The sequence below is a fragment of the Polypterus senegalus genome, chromosome 4, assembly GCF_016835505.1.
Source record: "Polypterus senegalus isolate Bchr_013 chromosome 4, ASM1683550v1, whole genome shotgun sequence".
Classification (NCBI taxonomy): Eukaryota; Metazoa; Chordata; class Cladistia; order Polypteriformes; family Polypteridae; genus Polypterus; species Polypterus senegalus.
In genome coordinates, this window is record NC_053157.1 from 166,702,235 (window position 1) to 166,728,607 (window position 26,373).

The window sequence follows — 26,373 nt, forward strand, 5'->3', positions numbered from 1 at the left end:
AGTAAAAGTTGCTTACCTCATTGGCAGATTTGTTTCTATTTTTTTTTTGCATATGTGTTTTTTTGTGTTATCAACCCATTTTATTTTCTTCTTGATGCTGTCTGAGGGTTCTAGGCAGCCATAAATCTCACTGAAGTAGAAAGAAGAGAGTCCCCTTATGCAGTTCCCCTGTGCTTGGATGGGTGGCATATCGCAGTATAGTAAACATTCAATGTGGTCTGTTAACCATAATTTGTAAAATACCTGATTAAAATTCTTTTAGTTAAAATAATTTTGTGTGGGCAAGTTTTATTTGGTGTAAGATTGGTGATGGCTGGAGGTTTACTGTATACATGTGTCCCTGATTGACCCTACAGTCAGGCTTTTGTGAAGCATGTGCCACTAACTGGAGTCCTGACCTATATCCTAGGTCATTTTATTCTGTGTTTAATTATATAATAAAACCAATTTTTAATATTCTTGGTTCTTTTCTTAAGTGGTTTCAGATACACATCAAATGCTAATCCGCTTTATCTGAGTGTGTTGCTTGTTTTCCACAAATAGACGCAACTTTTCATTTATGGCTATTGTGTCAAGACTTTTAATGTTTACATTGGGAGAGTAGAAATAGAGGAGAGGGGTTTATATAATTCTAGAGGTTTGTGCGCAGATGAGACATTACGACTATCTACTTCAACATGGATTTTTTTTTTGTATTCTTGAGCTCATTCAGCTTTGATTCACTGTAGCATGTTCATGAATGGCTGAGCCAGGACTCTAACTAGAAGGGAGCCCAGGTGCACTTGGTCAGACACCAAAAAGAATACATTACAGCCACAAAATTTAACAAATCTTATTTTTTAAGCATTCTATACCTAAAATTGTGACATTGCTTGTATCACTCCCTGTTTCGATAATAAATAATTATTGTTTGAACTGGAAGCCAAAAAAGAAATTTACAATCTAAAAGATCAGATTTCAACGTCACATTACAAACTTAACAATAGAATCCCTGTAGCCTACAAAAAAAGTCGTAATGCTGGGCTGCCTTAAATTCCCACACACCTCTTTATCAGCATCTTTGTTTTGCAAATGTGTCAGCAAGCAGCCTGCTATTCCTTCCCCAACTCAGCTGAAGTCAGTCGCAAAGTTCTTCCAACTAAAGTCTGTTTATCTGGGTGTGAGGAACTTTGAACTGAATAAGGTAAATAATATATCGTTATTTGGAACACATACATTTCATGTGTGTTTCGTGTCTACAATCATCTGGGTAAATAAAGGATTACAGGAAATGCGAGGCAAGAAATGTTGAACACATAACTAAAATAGAAGCATACGCTTCAGGGATTCTAGTGTTAATACCAGATTAGAAAACCCTTTCCTGCCCTCTATACACCACTTTAGTCATTGTAATTTGATAACAGAACAAGAAGTCATAATTTCTAAAATGAAATCTAAAACCTACTACTGCCTTCCCAGTGGGAACTCAGTTGTCTTTTGGCCTTGGAACTCCTGCAGATTATTTTTCACCAACCAAACTAGTTTTTTTTTTTTCTGGCCTCCTAACCTTATCACCAGACTCGTCTTAACATTACATATAAGGACACAACTCTTCTACTTGATATTTATCTGTTTTTAAGAATGTATAGAAGTATTTGGCGGCACGGTGGCGCAGTTCCTAGCGCTGCTGCCTCGCAGTTAGGAGACCTGGGTTCACTTCCCAGATCCTCCCTGCGTGGAGTTTGCATGTTCTCCCCGTGTCTGCATTGGATTCCTCCAGGTACTCCGGTTTCCTCCCACAGTCCAAAGACATGCAGATTAGGTGCATTGGTGATTCTAAATTGTCTCTAGTGTGTGTGTGCGTGCGCCCTGCCCAGGGTTTGTTTCCTGCCTTGCACCCTGTGTTGGCTGGGTTTGGCTCCAGCAGACCACCGTGACCCTGTAGTTAGGATATAGCGGGTTGGATAATGGATGGATTTATTTGTTTTTTTCTTTGTTGCTTATTTTTCAATATTATTGCCTAATCTTATTTGTTTTTCTCTTCTTGTAACTTTCTCTTTGATATCTTTTAAAGCAATTTGAATTACATTGTTGTATGAAAATCTACTATACAAATAAATGTTGTTGTTCCTTAGACCCTGTCCTATCAAAACCTGTGAAAAGCTCAAAGGATGATTTGGCTGTACCCATACTTAGTGTTGTCAATATTTCATTATTGAATTGCCAGTTCCTGATGCACTAAAATGTCAGTTATCAGATTACAGTATTACTTAAAAATCCAGAACTAGACCCACATATGCTTAATAGTCATAAACCCATTTCAAATATACCCTTTCTTTCTAAAATGCTTGAAAAAGTACACATCACAATTGATTTGAGAGGCCAATCTGGCTACCACACTAGTAATAATACAGACATTTCACTAACCCAAGTTATCACCAACATTTTAATATCCTTTGAAGAAGGTGATTATGTTGTTAGATTTAAGAACGGAATATGACACCCTTTACCATTCTATTTTATTACATAGGCTGGAAAATTACATTGAGTTCATAGGCACTATCCTTGCTTGTGTTGACAGCACTCTGTCATTATACTAAAAAGTTAAATCTGGTGTCCAGCAGGGCTTAGTACTCTGATCTTTACTGTTTTCAGTTTACATGTTTCCACTGGGAACTATCATTAGAAAACAACATTAATTTTCACCTGCATGTAGACAACACTCAGTTATACTTTTTCTTTAGACCAAATGACATTTCTCTGATGGCAACTTTAATGAATTGTGTCAATGCGTTAAAGGAGTAGATGGGTGAGAACTACTTGTCACCGGATACAGAAAAATTAGAAATATTATTTACCGAATGGATGATGTACCTGTATACCATAAAAATATTCAGCTTTTAATTTAGTCAGAATCACTGTTAGCTTTACTCTGTCAGGTGTTATCTGTGACACTAGCACGTTGTTTAAAACACACATTACAAAACTATCAAAAAAATGTTTTTCCATCTTAATAATAAATAAAAAATGAAATCTTTTTCTAAATATGCATGATACTGAGAAATTAATTCATGCATTTATTTTCATTAGGATTGACTACTGCAATCCTTTATTCACTGGCAAGTCAAATGGTTCTTTATGAAGCTTTCAGTTATTCTAAATGCTGGTGTAAGAATTACTACATGAAGTAGAAAATACAAATATGTAACTTAAGCTCTCAAGTCTTTACAGTTAAACTTAGGGCTTATTTCAAAATCCTCCTTCTTACATATAAAGCCTTAAATGACCATGGCCCTGCTTACTTATTTGAACTTATCATTACTTACAAACTGCGGTGGGTTGGCGCCCTGCCCAGGATTGGTTCCTGCCTTGCGCCCTGTGTTGGCTGGGATTGGCTCCAGCGACCCCCGTGACCTTGTGCTCCGATTCAACGGGTTGGATAATGGATGGATGTATTACTTACAAATCAATGTGCACATTACAGGACACTGACCTACATAAGATTCCATGTATTAATAAAATAACAGTGGGAGATCAAGTAGTTATAGGGCCCCAATATTGTGGAATGATCCGCCTGCTAATGTAAGAAATGCCCCCTTCAGCCTCAGCTGTTAAATCTAGGATGAATACTCACTACTTTAGTCTAACATACCCTGACTAGAGCTGCTAATTAGTTCTGCATACTACATTTTTGTTTGTTAGTCATTTGCACAAAAAAATAAGTAATATCTATAAACCTTTAGCAACCCTCCTCTATTCTGTTTGTCTTCTCAGTATGTGGCACTGCTGTACTGTCAAGATGCTCTCCTGTCCAAGGAAAAGATTGTTTTACAAATGAAGAAGTATTCTGTCATCAGACTGGATGGCCCAACACAGACTCCACTATAGAATGCCCAGAAGGGGGTAGGCAGCTAGTTGGCTGAGACCACTAGGACTGTGTCTGTGACTGACTTTGTCTTTAATTGTCTCTCTCTTATAATCAACTGTGGACCACCCAGAGGTTTATTTTCTCCAGGGCTGCTGCTGAATGAATTTTTGTTTTCCTCTCTTCTGTTGTGAACTGCCCATAACTCAATAATTATAGTGATTAATGAACATTAATTATTGGTTTTGAATTATGCTAATATCCCTTTCTATATAGTTTTCTAAAATTTTTAAACAGATTTATGTCTTTATGTTTAGTAATTCTGTATTTAGTTATTCTGTACTGTAATTTTACCTGAGAACATATCACAGCACTCTGTTGCACTCAGTGAAGAGCACTATACAAAAATAGACAGAATTGCATTGAATATCAGTGATAACTAATAATAAGGCAAGAATTTAATACTGTGTCTTAGCATTTGCATGTGAATATAGAGCATCCATCCATCCATCCATCCATCCTCTTCCGCTTATCAGAGATCGGGTCGTGGGGCCAGCAGCTTGAGCAGAGAGGCCCAGACTTCCCTCTCCTCGGCCACTTCTTCTCCTCCGGAGGAATCCCAAGGCGTTCCCAGGCCAGCCGGGAGACATAGTCCCTCCAGCGTGTCCTTCCCCATGTCCCGGTTGGACATGCCCAGAACACCTCACCAGGGACACATCCGCGAGGCATCCTGATTAGATTCCCGAGCCACCTCATCTGACTCATCTCAATGCGGAGGAGCAGCAGCTCTACTCTGAGCCCCTCCCGGATGACTGAGCTTCTCACCTTATCTTTAAGGGAAAGCCCAGACACCCTGCAGAGGAAACTCATTTCAGCCAGTTGTATTCGCGATCTCATTCTTTGGGTCACTATCCATAGCTCATGACCATAGGTGAGGGTAGGAACATAGATCGACTGGTAAATTGAGAGCTTTGCCTTATGGCTCAGCTCCTTTTTCACCACGACAGACCGATGCAGAGCCCACATCACTGCGGATGCCACACCAATCCGCCTGTCGATCTCACGCTCCATTCTTCCCTCTCTCGTGAACAAGACCCCGAGTTACTTGAACTCCTCCACTTGGGGCAGGATCTCGCTCCCAACCCTGAGAGGGCACTTCACCCTTTTCCAGCTGAGGACCATGGTCTCGGATTTGGAGGTGCTGATTCCTATTCCAGCCGCTTCACACTCAGCTGCGAACTGATCCAGAGAGAGTTGAAGATCATGGCCTGATGAAGCAAACCAGACAACATCATCTGCAAAAAACAGTGACCCAATCCTGAACCCCACCAAACCAGACCGCCTCAACACCCTGGTTGTGCCTAGAAATTCTGTCCATAAAAGTTAGGAATAGAATTGGTGACAAAAGGCAGCCCTGACGTAGTCCAACTCTCATTGGAAACGGATTTGACTTACTGCTGGCACTGCGGACCAAGCTCTGACACCCATTGTACAGGGACCGAACAGCCCTTATCAGGGGGTCCGGTACCCCATTTTCCCAGAGCACAACAGGATTCCCTAAGGGACATGGTCAAACGCCTTTTCCAAGTCAACAAAACACATGTAGACTGGTTGGGCAAACTCCCATGCACCCTCCAGGACCCTGCTAAGGGTGTAGAGCTGGTCCAAGGTTCCACGACCAGGACGAAAACCACACTGCTCCTCCTGAATCCCAGGTTCGACTGTCCAACGGAACCTCCTCTCCAGGACCCCTGAATAGACTTTTCCAGGGAGGCTGAGGAGTGTGATCCCTCTGTAGTTGGAACACACCCTCCGGTCCCCCTTCTTAAAGAGGGGGACCACCACCCCGGTCTGCCAATCCAGAGGCACTGTCCCTGATGTCCATACAATGTTGCAGAGATGTGTCAACCAAGACAGTCCTACAACATCCAGAGCCTTGAGGAACTCTGGGCATATCTCATCCACCCCTGGGGCCCTACCACCAAGGAGTTTTTTGACCACCTCGGTGACCTCAGTCCCAGAGATGGGGAGCCCACCTCCGAGTCCCCAGGCTCTGCTTCCTCATTGGAAGGCATGTTAGTGGGATTGAGGAGGTCTTTGAAGTACTCCCCACACCGACCCACAATGTCCCGAGTCGAGGTCAGCAGCGCACATCCCCACCATATCGCCGGATGGTGGACCAGAATCTCCTCAAAGCTGTCCAAAAGTCGTTCTCCATGGCCTCCCAAACTCCTCCCATGCCTGAGTTTTGCCTTAGCAACCACCGAAGCTGCATTCCACTAGGTAATTTCACTGCTGGTACCTATTAGCTGCCTTCAGAGTTCCAATGGACAAAAGGGTCCACCAACGGGTTTGGGGATTGCCGCCACGACAGGCACCAACCACCTTACGCCACAGCTCCAGTCAGCCCATTCGACTCAATGTCCCCATCTCCCTAGGGACATGGTTGAAATTCTGCCGGAGATAGGAGTTGAAGCTGCTTCTGACAGGGGACTCTGCCAGATGTTCCCAGCACACCCTCACAATACGTTTGGGCCTACCAGGCCTGACTGGGATCCTCCCCACCATTGAAGCCAACTCACCTCCAGGTGGTGATCAGTTGACAGCTCCACCCCTCTCTTCACTGAGTGTCCAAGACATGTGGCCGCAAGTCCGACAACACGTCCACAAAGTCGATCATTAAACTGAGGCCTAGGGTTTCCTGGTGCCAAATTCACATATAAACACCCCTATGCTTGAACATGGTGTTTGTTGTGGACAATCCATGACAAGCACAGAAGTCCAATAACAAAACACCGCTCAGATTCAGATCGGGGGGGCAGTTCCTCCCAATCACGCCCTTCCATGTCTCACTGTCATTGCCCACGTGAGCACTGAAGTCTCCCAGCAGAACAGGGGAATATAGAACACATGATTTTAAATAACCTGATGTGTACAAAGTGAAAAATTATAGCAAATACTACATCCTGAGTTGTAGGTGTCTGAGTATGAAAACAAACTTCAGTGTAAGTAATAGAATAAACTGCTTTAAATTCAGTTCTTTAACATTGATATTTGTGATATGTTTGGGCAAACTTTCAGGCTGGCCCCACAAAGAACTTAAATAGCACTCATAAAATCTGTAAATTCTCAAGAATTGCAACACTAAATTGCAGACAATTTTAGATCTACTAGCAATAATAAGATACAGCGCCATTGTTAGGGAGGGCTACCAGTGCTTTAGCCCCAATAGGAGCTGTGTAGTCCCTGATCTTAGAGAGTCCCCAGCATTTCAATGCACATATTCCTATAGCCCCTGATCCTCGATAAGCGAGCCCTTGTTTTTCCCATTTATTGTTTTGTTAATGACCACCATCAACAGTGCGGAATCTCCAAGGGGGGCCCAAAAATATACCAAAAAAAGTCATCCATGGTTATGGCATGTGCACTCTTTAGTTTAAAAGTTCAAATAGGGGAAAATGTTTATAGAGCTGACAGTGGGAGCTCCTGAAAACTATATCTTCTCCTTGTCCTTACTTATGTATAAGTGAAACGCTGAGTTATTACACTTAGACCTTGTGTACTGCTGAGGCGTGACTCTTCTAGTATAAGATCTACAGACTCCTTTCAGTGAAGCATCAAGACTAATTATTTCTCCCTGAAGGTCGATGAATGAAATAGCCTAAGCAAGTACTAAAGGACTACTTTCCAATATTATCTCATGAAACATTAACTTAGTTGGTTGACTGCCCTGCAACCACTGAAGTTTGAGTAGAAATTACAATATTATTAATTATTAAATCTGTAGTTTGATATTAAAGGAGAAGGCAATAACCACTTTAAGTAGCTCTGTATTATTTCCCTTAATCTGGGAGGAGTGTCATAGTGACAGAGAAAAAAAATAAATGGAATTTGTGCCTTCATATTAAACAATCAGTAAATAAAGATTCACTGGTACAAAATAAACTCTTTGCTAAGCTTAAGTTAATCACACACTCTCCTTTTTCTGATAATCACAAAATTGCAATTGCTATACTGTAAAACGGCTGCTGAGGCAAAGTACTGAACCCTTACTGCAACACAGCAGCAAATCTGACAAAGATGCGCAATTTGATGCTGCAATACAATGCATTTAACGGTAAATACTGAGTAACATTAGTTTATTTTAAGTATATGTTTAGTGCATAAAATTCAAGTATAACAATGATTCGCAAGGTTTTGAGATTACTTCCAAAACCAGACGTCTTTGTCTAAAAGTGGCTGACACTAACTTTTCTACTTTAAGGTGTAATGGTAAATATACTGGATCATTAATGTTAAAACCTATTAACTGATGCTGAACGAAATAGCGGATTTTAAATTTTAAAATGTGCCATATATTGTTATAATTGTGTATGTAGTTATGTTTTTCTGAACCTATTTTAATTGTATTGTAAAATAATTTAATACTATTGCAAAATGTATTATGTCATAGATATAAATCAGGTTAACGCATTCATATACCGTGGACGGTCTCCATACAGTTCAGAAAGATAAGTGAAACAAAATTAACGTTAAATATTGAAAGAAAAATTCATATTACAATAATTTTAAACAGAGTTAATAATTAATTAATAAAAAGTGCCTTTAAGTTAAGTACAGTACTGTACTTGCCATTCTGGGGGGGGGGTATGGGGGATTGAGTGGAATTTGCGTGAAGTTCGCTGATTGGTTCCGAAATATTCTCAAGCCTCCGTTGTGAGGCGAGTGTATAAACAGGTGTCTTCTGGGAGTTGTAGTTTTATGAGCCATCCTTTTCGTTTGAGAAAGAATAGAGCAGTGTCTCATAATAGACTACAAGTCCCAGATTGACGCGCAATAGGGCAAGAGTTCTTTAAAGGCCGCATGCTCTCTGTCATCATAGTCAGTCATTGTGCAATCGGGTAGTTGAGTTCGGTGTAGGTTTCTGTAGCGTTTCTTTATTTCTTTCTTTTTTATTTATTTATTTATTTTTAATTTTTTTTTAAAATGAAATTGATTGGGTTATTTCTCTTCAGTGTTCATATGAACCTTTGTGTCCTTGCAAACAAATACTCCCGGCAAGCAAATGAACCAGAAAGCGGTGATCAGAATGTCGAGTTCAGGATAGCTAAACTGAACCAAGTATGGGAGAAGGCACTTCGGGTGAGTTTCTCAGTTAGTTGTATTTGTAGTTCACGGCTATTTATAAAAAGAGGTTTTCCTTCCAATAGTGTTCAATTAACAAAAATTTGTGAAACGATTTCTACTGCATTGTGTACTGCTTCTGGGCCGAATTAATTTTTCATTTAAGTGAAACAGCTACAAATGCATAATGAACTTGGCGATGCATGACTCAAAGCCTAATGCCCGATTTCTCAACAATGTAGTACGGAAACAGGCTGTCAGTAGCTTTTGTTCGTTGCTTTTCTGGTAATATGTAGGGTGCTTTTTGGTTTTGTTCAGGTTGCAAAACCAAACAAAATATGTAATTTGTGAATGCATATTATACGTCGTATGTGTGAGTGAGTATGCAGTTTGCTACGGTACATTTATGTTTGTTCTCTTTTTCAGAAGCATTTTGGTGCTAGGTTAATTTTTTTTTTTTTTAAACAATTGTTAACTTGATGCTGTTAAAGTTTAATCTAGATGTTTTCAGCTTCTGGTGATTGTATTTTAGTGTAGATATTATTATAGGCCAAGTGCTTAAGGGGTAAAGTAACAGCAATTAAAAGATCATCGTAGTAAGTTTGTCACGATTGCTGCCAAAGGTAGGAACAGGTTAATATAGTAAATGGTGTTAAAGCAATATTTTATGAAGATCATTCTTTAAGTTACAGGAAATCCATGTGAAGGCAGAGTTATGTGGCTGAACCTACTGGACTTAAAGGGTCTTTTTGTCAGCATTCTAAGAACTAACATTGGGTTTGAAACAGGACTATTTGAACAGTTTATGAAACATTATTCGTAATGGTCGGTTTCGCTTGAGACACTATCCTTCACCATAGGAAAGGGGGGAATAGTAGTAGATACTGTAAAGAATAGATTTATAACCTTGATGAACTCATGCTTGGTGAGCAGGTTTGTCAAAATGAAATTTTAGATCGTCTGAGTTTAAAATTGTCTTTCTATTCTTAGCATGATTTCCACCTATTGGTAGAACTTTTTCCCCCCTGAGGATAAGGGCAAATATTTTTTAATAAATTCAGAGTTTTCAGTGGTTTACAAGAAAGTAAAATTAAAAGTAAAAAAAATAAAGAAAAAACAAAAACGGAGGGCATCAATCAGTTAATCCTAGACCGAGATGATTAACAACACCACAAAAGTGAAGTTAGTAGTTCCAAGAATACTCCACCCAAAAATGATATATTTTTTAACTATTGCATACATTTTGTGTTTTTTTTTTTTATATTATATATAGCAATGACCTAAATAGGTGGGTCTTCAATGCAATAGCTTGATTTTGTTTAAATTGAGTTAAACAATATTGAGTCCGTTCTAGATTAACAAAAAAAAAAATTGGATGACGTATTTTAAGATGGTCCTGCAAAGATGGTTTCATAATAGTTAAAACTGTTAAAGTGAGTACATGTTTGGCTTAAATAGTGAGTAGATTAGTTAGTATGATGTCTAAAGCAGACTGGTTTAGGTATATATTAAAGAGTGAAAGGCACTGAAGAGAGCTGTTGAGTGCAGGAGTTCTGAACTACATCCTAGCAGGTGTATGGTGGACAGAGACCGTGAGTGACTAAGAAGCAGAGCAGCGATGCGGATGATCTGAGAGAGTGAGTGCTTATGATTACGCTAAATACAATTCTGTTTAAACATGTTCAGTGTTTCCCATACAACATTTTGATTGAAGGAGAAAAAATGGGTTATACTTTTGAATTCTGCTCCCAAAAATATATAAAAAAAAATCGCATAACAATTTTATCTGTGTCCAGTATACCTGTGTAATGTTTGACTCCCTTTACTGATTAATCTATCAAATTTACCTAATGAGAGGCTATTTGCTGATGACAAAAATAGTTGATACAAGTTCTTAAAGGGCCAGCAGCCTCCCTATGAGCATGATATCTCTCCATCACCTCTTTGCCATTCCTGAGACTGATATATATATAAATTTGTAAATACAGAATATAGTTTTCCGCAACATGGCATCTTATCAATAAACCATGTCTTTTGTGTACTCTACTAATGCATACGATTTAAATCTATTATTTAGTGTTTTGAATAAGACACATTATTGCAAAAATATTTAATAAACAAAAGTGAGATCTCTTTTTAATGAAGTAAACCAAAAATTAAAAATGCTCACACTTTTAAAAGTTGGAAATCCTCAAGTGCTTTGGAATGTACCAATTTGTACAGTTTCTAACACGTTATACTAAGTAGTAGGTCAGAGAACTGTTTACTTTGCAATTTAAATCACTGAAAGGGGTGATAAATGCTTTTGGTTTGAGGGTGAATCGTATTATTGCCGAAATGCAATTTGAATTATGTCCTAAAGCAACTCGAAACGAGTTTTAGATGGGAGGCTTTGGCACATTTTAAGGATGGCAGTTACTAAAATCTTACCTTTCCACAGTCACTGGAGCTCTCAGCCTAAATAAATTGCAGTGCGTGACTAATTACAGGACTGCTTGCAGGTTTTCACATGGGTGCCAAAATTCAATATTGTGCAGTATGAGTAGCACAAGGTTGAATTTTTTTGCAGTCAAAGTAAATCATGCTAGAATAAGAGCAGGTGATTTAAAAATGAACTGAACTTGCTTCAAGTCTGGATTCCACAGTGCCTTTTCTGACACCCTGTTGTCCGCACATATGGACTCCTGGGTGGATGACAATGACAACTGGGTGGCCTGCCCAGTAATTTCCTTGGTAAAAGAAACGCTAGATAATCTGAACCCATTTTAACTTCTGCTGGAAGGGGTGGAGTACAGCCCTAATAAATGTCTGTTAAGGCCATTGTTTCTTGTATTTTATTTACATATATCACCTTTATCTGTAGGCACTCTTGTATCAAGATCTAATGTTTGTCTGTTCAAATACACCCCATGGAAATTGACTTTTTTAATGTATTTACTTTTTTGCCATGACTATAGCAAAGTGTTTTTTTCACATGTCTAAGTCCAAAAGAATTGTCAAATAAATAAAATTGCTTCTCTGAGACACACAAGTGATACTTTACAGATTCCATATTAAGGAATTCAAAATGTTTCTGCAGCTATTGGAAAGGTGCAATACCTATATGCTTTGTTTATATTTGTTTGTGTGAGTGTGTGTTTCAGTTTAAAGCATTATAATTTTCATTTTTGTAGTTTATTATTTTGCTTTTTCACTAGCTTCAATTGTCACCTGTAAAGCAAGCTGAGCTGCACAGTGATTTAAAAATACAGGAAAAGGATGAGCTTAACTGGAAAAAACTGAAGGCAGAAGGACTTGATGAAGATGGTGAAAAAGAAGCAAAGTTAAGACGTAACTTTAATGGTAAGAATGCAAGATTTTTTTTTTTTTTTTTAAACTCATTAAACAAAATAAAATGTATTACATTATCTACATTGTTTTTAATTAATCTTAAAAGCCTCCAGTAACCAAGTGTCATTGCTTGCTTATCATGGGAGTTAGTTTTCAAATCCTATGATAATCTGCCAGTAAAGGGTAACCCCTAGCCCAACCCCTAACCCCACCACTCAAACACGCAGTGGCCACTTGGTAAACTTTAGACAACATATTCTATATAATATGAACAATGATGCTGTGGTTAGCTATAATTTGCATACTTAATAAATCAAAATCTCTGTAAAATCAAAAATCATACCTGTTGTGCAGATAGTCAAGATTGGTTTGTGATTTGTATGTATGTTCTGATTGTGTCTGTGTGGGTTTTGATTGTGCATTTTGAATGTTCTTAAAGTGTGTAAATGTTATCTAATCACACACTAAAGACACTGTCTTTATAGCTTTTAGTATACAAGCAGGAACTTCCATACTGCAGACATTATTATTTTACAATGTGAGATTTATTTGGTGATTTGTTTGGAAAAACATACTGTAAACGAGAGAAGAACCCACATTGACTTAGAATAAGTCTTTTTGGTATTTTTCATCTATTTAATATCTTTTATGGTCCCTTGAATTACTCTACCTTTTTAAAGGTCCTCCTAATGCCAGAAAGTACAAATTATTTCTTGTTTGTTTGACTTAAGTATTTGTCCATCTCTGATGGTCTTAATTTTCTCAATATACCGTATATACTCACGTTTAAGCTCTCCCGCAGATAAATCGGGTCTTGATTTTTACCATATAATTTCTGGTGTTTTCTAATGTCAGTTAAACTCGCGCTATTGGTCCAAGAGTTTGATAAACTAACGCCCACCTGAGAGAGTAACCATGGAGCACACTGCCTTTTTTTCCTATGTATTGTGCGTACGTGACCACACGGTAATACCCAAACTATTCCCAAGTGACATTTGCACTGTTTTTTTGTATCTCACACCCTCATACACCTTAATCGTAAGAGCATCCCTTAGCTACAATGGAGAGTTCGATCAAACAAAAATATAAAGCTGGTATTAAAAGTGGTTGAAGTGGTGAAAAATTGGTAACTGCGCTGCTGCAACAAAATTTGACGTGTCTGAGAAACTGGTGTGAGATTGGCGGAAGTAAGAAGATGTAAAAGGAAGAAAAATTGTTTTTTTGAACGGACAATTTTTCAGTTTTCAATACACGACTAATACGCAAATATATACGGTAAATCTAATCGGGTCACCATTTTAACAAAATCTGATGTCTCTCTGGTAAAGCATTTCCTGGTATGAATTTTTAAATAACCTTCACCATATTTTAACAAGTGTAAGTTAGAGGTGTAGACCTTTGTTTGACAGATTTTACCAGCATTTGCTGAAAAATTTATTCTGTAGAGTTCTCTTCGTTTTTTTTCTTCAGCGTTCAGTGTTGTGAAACTGGTGGAGATAAAAACGTAGCCACATCGAGTCATTAGGATTGAGTTTGAGAACTACTGAATTGGAATTCTAGTCATGTAATGTTAAAATGTCAGAACTACTCACTGTGGCACTGTTAATGTCTTTGAAATGAATCTAGTAAATACCTAAAATTGTACCATTACAATATTCCCATTAGATTGGACAATACGTTATCAATTAAAGACCAGCTTCTTATGCTGGATTAGTAAACATTCCTTTTATTAAATCTAAAATACTGATAAGCAATTTATAGTGCGGTCTTTTATTTATAGATCTGTTTATTAAAATATTGCAAAGTGTTAAGTATTAGAATTTTTACTTTTAGAATGTGAGTAAATAACTGGTTTTTGGTTTTAATATGCTAATTTTATAGTACAGTAATCCCTCGCTATATCGCGCTTCGACTTTCGTGGCTTCACTCTATCACTGATTTTAAATGTAAGCATATCTAAATATATATCTCGGATTTTTCGCTGGTTCGTGGAGTTCTGCGGACACTGTGTCTTTTAATTTATGGTACATGCTTCCTCAGTTTGTTTGCCCAGTTGATTTCATACAAGGGACGCTATTGGCAGATGGCTTAGAAGCTACCCAATCAGAGCATATATTACATATTAACTAAAACTCCTCAATGCTATAAGATATGCTTGATTATTCTTTTGCCTGCTTGATTGTTTGCTTGTCTCTGCCTCTATCTCACCCTCGCTGACATTCTCTGCGCCTGACGGAGGAGATGCGAACAGAGGGGCTGTTTGCTTAAAAGATACTGACGCTCTTCTAAAAAATGGCGCTTTATTGCAGTGCTTCGGCAAACTTAAAAGGACACGTATTGATTTTTTGATTGTTTGCTTTTCTTTATGAAAGCCAGCTCTCTCTTAAATTCTCTTCTTCTGATGCAGACACTCCTTTGAAGAAAAGATATATTTGCGTTCTTTTAATTGTGAGAAAGAACTGTCATCTCTGTCTTGTCATGGAGCACAGTTTAAACTTTTGAGTAAAAGGTGTTATTTCATGTCTAGAGGACTCTAATAATGTTAACAGTGAGGGAGAGTTTATAAGGGCTTAATATATATAAAAATAACCATACACACATGGTTTCTACTTCGCGGATTTTCATCTATCGCGGGGGGTTCTGGAACGCAACCCCTGCGATCGAGGAGTGATTACTGTATTGTAAAATATTTAAAACTCCTCTCTTCTAATTTAACTGAATTCCACTGTACAGACAATGGTTTTTGGTTTTAATATTCTAATTTTATAGTATTTGTAAAATATTTAACTCCTCTCTTCTAATGCATATTGAAATGCCTGCCTAGCCAAAAAACCTTTAGCGTAAATTACTATTCTTTGTTTCACAAATAAAGACCAGAGTTAAAACTTGACAGTGGTTTTTTTTTATATTTAAGTTTCTGTGCTTATTTTTTTTGGTTGCATGGTGGTACTGCTGCCACAGAGATCTAGTCTTGCATGTGAATCCCATGCACATTGATTATGTGGTTATAGTTTGCATGTACTCCCTGTCTGTATAGTATCTCATCTGGGTACTCTAAGGAGGAAAAAAAAAAAAAAAACGCATTACCAAGGATATATACACTAGGTTAATTGGCAAGTATACTTTGACCCTGTAAGTGGGATGTTTGTGGGTGTGAGTTAACATCCCTGGAGTGGTGCTCCAAGGTTGGTTCCTGCCTTGTTCCTCAAATTGCAGAGGGAAGAGACTTTGGCCCACTTTGATCAAGAATGGGATAAAATGGGTTTAAGAATGTTTGTTTGTTTGTTTGTTTGTTTTTTGAACCTAGTTTATCCATTGTAAGGTTGTAAGATGACTGAGGTGTGTGTGTGTGGATTTTGGGTGTGTGTGTGCGCGCCTTGCTCACTGAGAGATATTTGAAGATGGTGCATGGTGATTTTGTCATTCTGTTCTAATTGTCCAATTCTGAGCCTTTAAATTTCATTCTAAAGTGTTCATAATGAGTAAGTGCTTCATAATGTGTTAAAAAAAAACCAAAAAAAAAAAACACGAAACTACAAAAATGTCTGATTACTTTCATAAATATGTATTTCTCCCAATAAAGAAACAAACATGAATCATAAATCCACTTGGTTGATCCGGTGTGAAACGCATACAAACCCGTTTCATCATAATTAGGCACAATGTTTCCTTGCTCATACATATCAAAAGCTTTTTATAAAAAAAACATACAAAAATAACTTATTTTAAACCTTGAATCATACTGTATGATCTCTGTACTGAAATTCATGTTCTGAAAGCTTAATCGCATTGGTTATGTGTAATGCATTAAAGAACTTGCCTGTAGTGTGTGCTTCCATTAGCAACAGCAGGGAGGTGAATGATTCTAGGCATACAGTGGAACCTCGGTTCACGACCATAATTCGTTCCAGAACTTTGGTCGTGAACCGAAGCAGTTTTCCCCCATAGGATTGTATGTAAATACAATTAATCCGTTCCAGATCGTACGAACTGTATGTAAATATATGTAAAGGTTAAACAGAAATATAGTTAATTACACCATAGAATGCACAGTGTAGTAGTAAACTAATGTGAAAAAATTTAATAACACTGACACAACACCCAGGCTCCCTGCTCAGCTACACGAGCAGGCTCTCTCTCTCTCTCTCTGTGCATGTCTCTGTATGTCTGTCTGTCTCGCACACACCAAAACGTGGAACTCCCCCGTCAGCAGCACGTATGGCACTTTTTTAAAAATGAATTTTAAGCACAGCGGGGGGGGGAAGGAACATTACAACAAATCCAAAGTGTATTTAAAAAAACAACCACAAGCAACCAAAAATAAGATTGTAGGAGATCACGCTATTAACCTTAAAGCCCGATCGCTGTAAACACTTTTTTTTTAAAATGAGTTTTAAGCACAGCGGATAAAGAAAATGAACATTAGATCAAATCCGAAATTTATTTAAAAACCAACCACCAAGTTCGCGTGCACGTACTGCCTGCTTCTCAGAGAGAGAGTCTCCGCTGTACCCCCCTCTCCCCCTATGCAGAAGGCAGGCAATACGTGCACGCAAACCATTCCCCCCCAACCGCAAAAACTCCACCACCTCGGCACAGGCAGGCAGATAGGCAGGCAAACACGTGCAGCAATCTCCCCCTCCCCAGCAGGCTCTTGGCTAGCTCTGTTTCTCGCTCTCGCTCACTGCATAGGAAATGCACAGGGAGAGACTGAACATGTACAAACCGAAAGGGAAACTGGCTTGTTCATATACCGAGTGTGTGGTTGTGAACCGAGGCAAAAGTTTGGCAAACTTTTTGGTCGTGAACCGAGGTTCCACTGTACTGGAATTTATTTTTTTTCTTCCATCCATCTGTTGTGAAACAGTTTTGATTCATTTTAGAGCAATTCAAGTTAGACGCTTATTCTAGTAAATAAACTTTCTTCTCAAGTAAGAATGAGATTGTTAAAGTGGTAATTTTTTATTTTTTGCTTTTGTTTAGTAATTCTTGCAAAATATGGTTTGAATGGAAAAAAGGACACAAGACCTTTGGAAAACAATTTTCTTAAGGATCATGAGGGTGTGCAGGATGACTTTGAAGATCCTCGATTGGAGAAACTCTGGAACAAGGTATACGGTCATTTTTGAAATTTATTTTGAGGACTACTACTAATGTTTAATCCTTTTTTTTAAAAAAAAAAAAAAAACTTTTAGAATGGGTGGAAATATTGAAATAGTTATGACCTGGTCAGTGAAATAATTTACAGCCGCCCTATATTTAAATGGATAATCATTTTTACATTTTGATGTTCATATCTATATTTGTCATAATTTCAGATTTGAAAACCCATTCAAGTTATTCAAGTTTAAATATTTTTCTTTTTTTGGTGGCCTTCATATGTCGTGCTAAGTTCAGGGTGGTAGTTTTAATATTTTAAAAATAAATGTGTCTGTCTAGTAAATGTTTAGTTTGAGTGTGGGCATTCCAGTAGTGCCAATATCTTAGAGCCATGAATAATAAATCTTGATTAATTAGTGGCAGAATGGAAAGGTACAGGTTTTGCTTCATCCAATATTAAGAATGAGAAAAGGCCATTTAACCCAAATCATGTTGTGAATTGTTACCTGTCTAATGCATCCAGAAAAAGTGAAATAGATATGTGAAATCCCCGAAGATGCAGCATTTGGCTTCATTATAAGGTAGTGTATTCTACAGTATATGTCTTTTGGGCTTGGAGTAAAATACAGCATTTTCTAAAATATATGCATTTTACACTCGACTTCTTCCCAGTGTACCCACATGTGAAACTGGTTTTAATATTGCAGCTAGCATTAGCCTTGTTCATCCATACATCCATCCATTTTCTAACCCGCTGAATCCGAAGACAGGGTCACGGGGGGTCTGCTGGAGCCAATCCCATCCAACACGGGCACAAGGCAGGAACCAATCCTGGGCAGGGTGCCAACCCACCGCAGGACACACACAAACACACCCACACACCAAGCACACACTAGGGCCAATTTAGAACTGCCAATCCACCTAACCTGCATGTCTTTGGATTGTGGGAGGAAACCCACGCAGACACGGGGAGAACATGCAAACTCCACTCAGGGAGGACCCAGGAAGCTAACCCGGGTCTCCTAACTGCGAGGCAGCAGCGCTACCACTGCGCCACCGTGCCGCCCTTGTTTATCCATTATTCAATTTTTTTGAACTTGTGTTTTCCATTAATAGGTCATGGTGTGACAGAGCCAGTCCTTCCAGAATTCCACTCTAACAGGGCATACTCTTGCATTCTGTCATGACCATCTGTAGTCATGTGCATCCTTCCATATGGATGTTGTAGTGCCCACTCATGCACATATCCATGTAAAAACATAACTTGCATGCCTTTAGGATCTTGGAAGCTACCATACCCTTGGGGAAACCCATACAAGTACTGCTTTGTACCCATGTTTCTGAAACTGAGTCAGTATCACTAACAGCAGTGTGGTATAGCAGGTCCGCGGCTCTGAAAGAATGCCTATTTTATTAAATAATCCATTGGCCGTGTCAGTCTCCATGGGCGCACTCGCACAGATTCGGGGAGTTGGTGAAGTAATTGGGGTGAGACGCATCTCCACGAGAGGGTGCGATCTTTCTCAATTGCTTCCTACAGTGCATGATTGAGACGCTGCACTCATGGAGCTGTATTCCTCTGATGGGGATGTTTTGACTCCAATTTGCCGATTAATACAAATGTTAGATTATCTTGCACCTTCTGTATTGAAATTTTGTTGGCTCTAGAACATATGGTAAGCCATAATATAATGTCCACTGTATACGTAAGCAACTTGTCCTTGCATTTTTAACTAAATTTTATATACGTTTAACAAAAGCAGTAACCTCTGCAATATTTCCGATGAGACCCACTTTTTTGATTTTTCTGTAATGTACAAGTATTTGCCCCATCTTGATAACCTCTGTTTTTACATATTTGTGATAATAAGTCCCATCTGGGCAAAATACACCTTTAAGCTAAAATGATATTCATTGACTTCAGTTCAGCTTCTAACCATCACCCCTCAGAAGCTCATAGGGAAGTTGAGACTGTTAGACTGCGCTTCCTTATGCAACCAGATACTGGACATCCTGATGGAGAGACCCCAGAAACACTATCTCCAATACCATTGCGCTGTGTACTCTGCACACTTCTGTTAAGTTTGCTGACTCATGATTGTACAGCTAAACACAGCTGTAACTCCGTCATTAAGTTTACAGATGGCACAATTGTGGTGGGTTTTGTCAGTAATGGGTATTTGTCCTTTTTAAAAGATACAACAGTTAGAGGACTGGCGCAAGTACAATAATCTGTTTGTTAATGTGGACATGACTACATTGTTAGCTCTGTGGTTCTGTTGGTCAAGAGAACCACATACCTTGGTGTTCAGCTAACCCTAATTGGTAAATTAACACCACCTCCAAGGCCAAGAAGGTGCTGTAGCATCTCTACTTTCTTTGGTGGCAAACCTACCCCCCATTCTTATCTCATTAAACCGGGGCAACATTGAGAGTGATCTGAACAGCTGCATTACTGTCTGGTTTGGAAACTGCAGAGTCTCTGACTATAAGGTCCTACAACAAAAAGTGCACATCATAGAGGGTATTATTGGGACCTCTCTGCCCTCCATTAAATACCTCCTTTACTAAAGCAGATGCAGAAAAAGCATTTGACGTGGTTGAATGGGACTACCAATTTAGCACATTGCACAAATTTGGGTTTGGCCCAAATGTGTACATGAATCAAATAACTCTAATAGTCCAGAAGCCTCTGTTTGTATTAACAACATTATTTCAATCTACTTCAATAAGAACGTGGTAGTTAAGAAGGATGCCCCCAATAACCATTGCTCTTTGCAATTTCCATTGAGCATTTGGCCATTCACTTTCGAAATGTATCAGAGACAAAGGGGATTACCAGAGGCAGTCATGAACAAAAATTATCACTATATGCAGTGCAATAGCAGAATTTCAAAAGATATCTGGACTCCAAATTAATTTGAATAAAAGTGTGCTTTTTCCAGTGAACTCTCTAGCACCCAATATTAGACTGAACACCTTCCCACTTATTTTAGCAGATCCGTTCAAATGCCTTGGTATAAACATCACAACTAAATAAAGATCTTTTTCAACATAATTTAGCTATCGGCATGGAAACAAGATTTAATCAGATGGTCTACCCTCCATCTCGCATTAGCAGGGAGAATTAATACTGTCAAGATGAACATCCTTGCCAAGCTTCTATTTCTATTTCAGAGCATCTCCATATACAGGGTGACATAGAAAAACGTGAACTGTTGAAAAACACAATAAAAATAGAAGACGTCCAACAAAAAAATTTTATTGACAGCAATTGAACCACTACAACTTGCCTTTTAAGAGACAGTAATCCAAATTATCAATGTCTGAAAATTACATCCTGTAGATGGTGTCCTCCTGTACGTATGCATTCTTCCAATCTTCTGTTGAGGTTCCCCATTGATCGCTGCAACATCTCAGCTGGGATACCACGAATTTCGTCTTGAATTCTTTGTTTCAATTCATTCAATGTACTTGGCCGAGTTGTGTAGACCCAACTCTTAAGGTAGCCCCACAAGAAAAAATTGCAAAACGACAAATCCAGTGATCTTGAGGGCCAGGGAATTTCACTGAATCTTGAGATGACACAGTTACCGAACAATTCTTGCACAGCTGCCATTGATTGCCTTGCAATTGACTAATTTATTATTACTAAATTACTAAATGGCGAGATTGTTTACAGCTCAAGGTCCCTGTTCTGCAGTGCTGCCAACTGTACATAGCTGCCACTACGCATTTCAAAAGTTCCTGTTTTTCTGTGTCACCCTGTACATTATGAGGTTTCTGAACTCTTAGGACCAACCCCCCCCCCAAATGGGATGAAATGCCGAATTGCTACTGCCACATCTGTTTCAGGACTGGTTTTCTGTTGCCAAGGCTAATGCAGTTTTATAGTTCAGCAGCTTAGCACCGCGGAAACAACTGAGCCGATCGAGATCACACTAGAAGCGCTTGTTGCCAATGGGTGATGCAAAGAACATTATAAATGCAGGGAGCAGTATAATTTGGCCACTGACCTGGCCCTGACACTGCCTGTTTGCTGTGTCTGTGTATAGGAGAGTGGTAGCTCTCTCTGTAATAAATAACCTTGCTGTTCCTATTTCTAGCAAAGCCAGCTTTATTCAGCTTAAGTACTAAGACTCAGCTTTGTGTTTTGGGGTGCAAGACAGTGTCACAGCCTTATTAGTTTGTTCTTTAAGAAACCAGATTAAATTTTAAACTCCTTTGGAACTTGAAACCTCCACACATCCAGAGGCGACTCTACAATGAAATACAGCAGGAGGAGGCATGGCACTACCTAACTTTGTTTTATTACTGGGTGGCAAATATACAGCTATGAAGACCTGGACATCAACACAAATTGATGAATATACACAAGCCTGGTTTGCAATAGAAATAAAATCCTACTGTACTTCTTTAAATGCCTTACTTTGTGCCGTTGTAAATACAAATTATCATCAATATACTAATAATGCAGATGTCGATCAATCACTCAGAATATGGAACCAATATAGGAAGCACTTTAAGACAGAGAAGCTCCTGTGTGTTGCACAGCTACGTGATAGTCCCCTTTTTCTGCCCCCTCAAACCTACATAGTATTTAATGTTTAGAAAATGTCTGATGTGAAAACAGTTGGAGATTTGTATATAGGTAATCTCTTTGCATCTTATGAGCAATTACACTTCAAATTTAACTTGACATCAACACAATGTTTCCACTACTATCAAATCAGAAACTTCTCTGAATCAACCTGTCACCCATTTCTATTCTGGAGGCAATACTGATCAGTTTTGAAGACTCAAAAAGCATCTCGGTAATATATAAAAACATTTTAAACTCTCTTCCTTCCAAAGATCCCAAGGTACAACGGGGAAAGGATCTTTCACTTAACATCCAGCAACTTGTTTCCTCTATTTCTGCAGAAAATGGCATACTCTCCACTATCACCCATATTCCCCTACCAACTGCCCTATTCTCAGATTTCAGTTTACCAGCTGAAAATATCTCTGACCTTATAACAAAATCTAATTTTTCCACATGCCAATTAGATCCAATACCTACAAGCTTTAAGTCTTGTCTGTCACATATTTCCCCCATGATAACTCCTATAATTAACTCTTCCCTTACTACAGGCATGGTCCCCCTCTCACTAAAAATAATTACTCCAATCTGAAAAAACCTGGTTTAGACCCAAATATCCTTAACAATTATCGGCCTATTTCAAATGTTCCATTTATATCCAAAGTTCTCAAAGACAGTTGCCTTCCAACTCCAGTCTCATCTTTCAAAAAAATAACCTTTTTGAACAGTTTCAATCTGGGTTTTGCCTAAACAGCACAGAAACTGCCCTGATCAAAATCAAAAATGATCTTCACTGGGCAGCTGACATGGGACTTTTATCAATTCTTGTGCTTCTTAACCTCCGTTTTGCATTTGACTCCATATCCCATCAGATACTTTTTGAAACGTGTAGCTAGTTTTGGCATCTGTCGCCTTATCCTCCAGTGGTTTACTTCCTAACTCGCTGATTGGAAGCAATTTGTTCAAATAAAGGGCTTTAAATCTGAGAACACAAGTCATTACTCTGGGAGTTCCGCAGGGTTCTTTTTTGGGGCCGCTTCTTTTTCTCATTTATATCTTCCCAATAGGTAATATCTTCTGGCACCATGGTATTAAGTTTCATTGTTACGATGATAACCTGTTCTAAATCCATTGAACATATTACACCTATTCGCTCTCAACTTCACTGACTTCCTGTTAACTACAGAATACAATACAACATACTGCTCTTAACATTTAAAGCTCTCCACAACCTTGTCCCCTACCAACCTCACTTATCTCCTCCAGACTTACACTCCCGCTCGCTCATCTGCAACTCTGCTTTCTGTACCACACATCAAACTCGGTGCTATGAGAGCTTGTGCGTCTCTCATGGAGCTCCTCAACTCTGGAATTCTCTTCCCTCTCATATATGTCTGTTCGATTCAATAACACAATTTAAAACTACCCTCAAAACTTATCTTTTCAAGCTGTTACTGCCTGTTATCTTTGTTAGCTAATTATTGCTTTGTGATTTATCATTCTCTTGTTTTTATTTTACTATTGTTGTTTAATTTTGTGAGGTGGCCTTGAGTGCTAAGAAAGGCACCTATTAAATAAAGTTTATTATTATCATCCCCAAAAAGGCAGCCATGCATAGAATACACTTTTTAGCTCCATATGCTGTAGGCATTCAATTATCCAACTTAATATTTTACCAAGCATTTTCATCTTATTTAAAATTCTCAAATATATCTGGGGCAAGATTCAACCTGTGAACATTGCAATCGAGCTCCAGCCTCACTTGGCCACACCAAATTAACATTCTTGACAAAAATCTTTCAATGTCTATTGGAGAGCCTTAGTGTCACGGTCACTCCTAACCCATTAACATCTGTATCCGGTGTACTCCCATATGGGCTTAAAGTGGAGAAGGCCAAATTGATTGTAATTGCTTATACCACATTAGTATCAGTAGACTTATCTTGCTCAATGGGAAGAATCCCAGCCCACCTGTTACAAGTCAACATGTCTGCGTGCCAAATAAATAACATTCGACGTTTTGAAGAAATCATTTTATGACACTATTTACCTTTATTTATTTACTTACTTCCTAAAGCCTAAAGTCACAAGTAGTGTGCAGAGGGCATGCTCAAAAATGTGTGTAATGCCACGAAAAGTGCCTGCTGACACTTTAGTATGCAAGCAGTGGTATGCGCATTCTTGTTCCGATGTAGAAGGGAGCTGAGTTTACCTTTGTTAAAGCGCGTCTATGTGAAAACAGCAGTGTCAGATGCGGGGGTGTGGTGTGTTTGGGCTCATGAACGCGGCTGAGATAATAAAACTGACTTTAAAAAAAAAAAAAAAACAACAAAGCTAACCATTACAAGTATCATAAATTACACCGGCTGTTACAGACTGAAATCAAATGTATTTTTTTATTCTAAAATAGTAAGACTAAGAGCAGTTTACTTCTCAAAACGGAGTGGTGCAGGATTGAACTCGCGACCTTAAGATTCCCAGTCGGCAGCTGATTCTATTACGCCACGGAGGCAGTCATAATAAACAGGTGTCAATGTTGCATGTTAAGGCGGCTTTTTGTTTCTGCAGTTATATTTTTGAATAAAAGCACAATTGTTGTGTTAGATTTGTATCTTTTGTGAAAGTATTTCTTTGATACTTCAGGCTTCATACATTATATAGTTTATGCCTACATTTTGTCATCTACTAGTAGAATATAAAAAACGTTTCTGTTTTAACAATGTGTTTACACAGATTACTGTAGAAACGGAACAGACATGAAATGCGTGTGTTCCAAACAACAATCTATTTTTCCACTCTAAAACTCCACTTCACTCCCAGAAAATCAATCAAGGCATGAGCTGGGAGAAGTTTGTGCACGTTCTAAGTCGGTGGGGGGATGGAATAGCCGGCTGCTTGCAGCCTGATTTTTATCAGCACATTTAGATCACAAAAGACGCTGGTGGAGAGCTGTGAACGATTTTTAAGAAGCGATTTAAGGTGGGACGGAAATACGAGTTTTTTCGTAGGCTCTGGTAATTCTAGTGTTAATTTGGGGAACATCTAAAACCTTGCGTCAGAGCTGGAGACGCAATGGAAGGCTTGTGTGCAACTTGACAGCATTCGCTACACAGAGCAGATTGAAAATTGTCTGTCAGACTTTATCTAATGGAAAAAAGTAACGATTCGAGTGTTACCCAATGTAGCGGAGTAAAAGTAGCGTTTTTTCTTCACAAATGTACTCAAGTAAAAGTAAAGTATGGTGCAGTAAAACTACACTTAAAAAAAAAAATTGTACTTCTAAGTTACTTGAGTAAATGTAACTCGTTACTACCCACCTCTGATACTAAGTGTGTGTGTGTGTGTATATATGTGTGTGTGTGTATGTACATATACAGTAATCCCTCCTCGATCACGGGGGTTGCGTTCCAGAACCCCCCGCGATAGACGAAAATCCGCGAAGTAGAAACCATATGTTTGTGTAGTTATTTTTATATATTTTAAGCCCTTATAAACTCTCCTACACTGTTAACATTATTAGAGCCCTCTAGACATGAAATAACACCCTTTAGTCAAAAGTTTAAACTGTCCTCTATGACAAGACAGAGATGACAGTTCTTTCTCACAATTAAAAGAATGCAAATAGATCTTCTTCTCTTCAGGAGCAGAGAATTTCAGAGAGAGAGAGAGAGAGCTCGCAAAGAAAAGCAAACAATCAAAAAATCAATACTTGTGCTTTTAAGTTTGCCGCAGCATTTTTAGAGGAGCGTTAGTATCTTCTAAGCAAACAGCCTCTGTGCAAACAGCCCTCTGCTCACATCTCCTCCGTCAGCGAGAGAACGCAGAGAGAGCGAGATTAAAGCAACAATCAAAAAATCAATACGTGTGCTTTTAAATATGCCGAGCACCACAATAAAGCAGCATTTTTTTTAGAGGAGTGTCAGTATCTTTTAAGCAAACAGCACCACTACTCACACCCCCTCCGTCAGGCGCAGAGAATGTCAGAGAGGGTGAGAGAGAGGCAGAGACAAGCAAACAATCAAGCTCAGCGCGGGATGCATATATTATAGCATTGAGGAGTTTTAGTTAATATGTAATACATGCTCTGATTGGGTAGCTTCTAAGCCATCCGCCAATAGCGTCCCTTGTATGAAATCAACAGGGCAAACAAACTGAGGAAGCATGTAGCATAAATTAAAAGACCCACTGTCTGCAGAAATCTGCGAACCAGCGAAAAATCTGTGATATATATTTAGATGTGCTTACATTTAAAATCTGCGATAGAGTGAAACCGCGAAAGTCAAAGCGCGATATAGCGAGGGATTACTGTATCTCTATCTATCTGTGTTCTCCCTAGCGTCTTTTAGCCGGGCACTCTGCCCAGCTGTCATCTCGCATGACATTGTGAGGTGGC

The 26,373-nt window shown here is 38.7% G+C and overlaps 1 protein-coding gene across 1 annotated transcript in view; it reads left to right on the forward strand.

Moving 5' to 3' along the window:
* Positions 1 to 8,716: 8,716 nt before the first annotated feature.
* lrpap1 (low density lipoprotein receptor-related protein associated protein 1) overlaps positions 8,717 to 26,373 on the forward strand; it is a 51,663-nt gene continuing 34,006 nt past the window's right edge. The window contains exons 1-3 of the mRNA XM_039751625.1: positions 8,717 to 8,986; positions 12,166 to 12,310; positions 17,282 to 17,409. Coding sequence (XP_039607559.1) covers positions 8,831 to 8,986; positions 12,166 to 12,310; positions 17,282 to 17,409 — 429 coding nt within the window. The 5' untranslated portion in view covers positions 8,717 to 8,830. The remainder of the gene's footprint in view (positions 8,987 to 12,165; positions 12,311 to 17,281; positions 17,410 to 26,373) is intronic.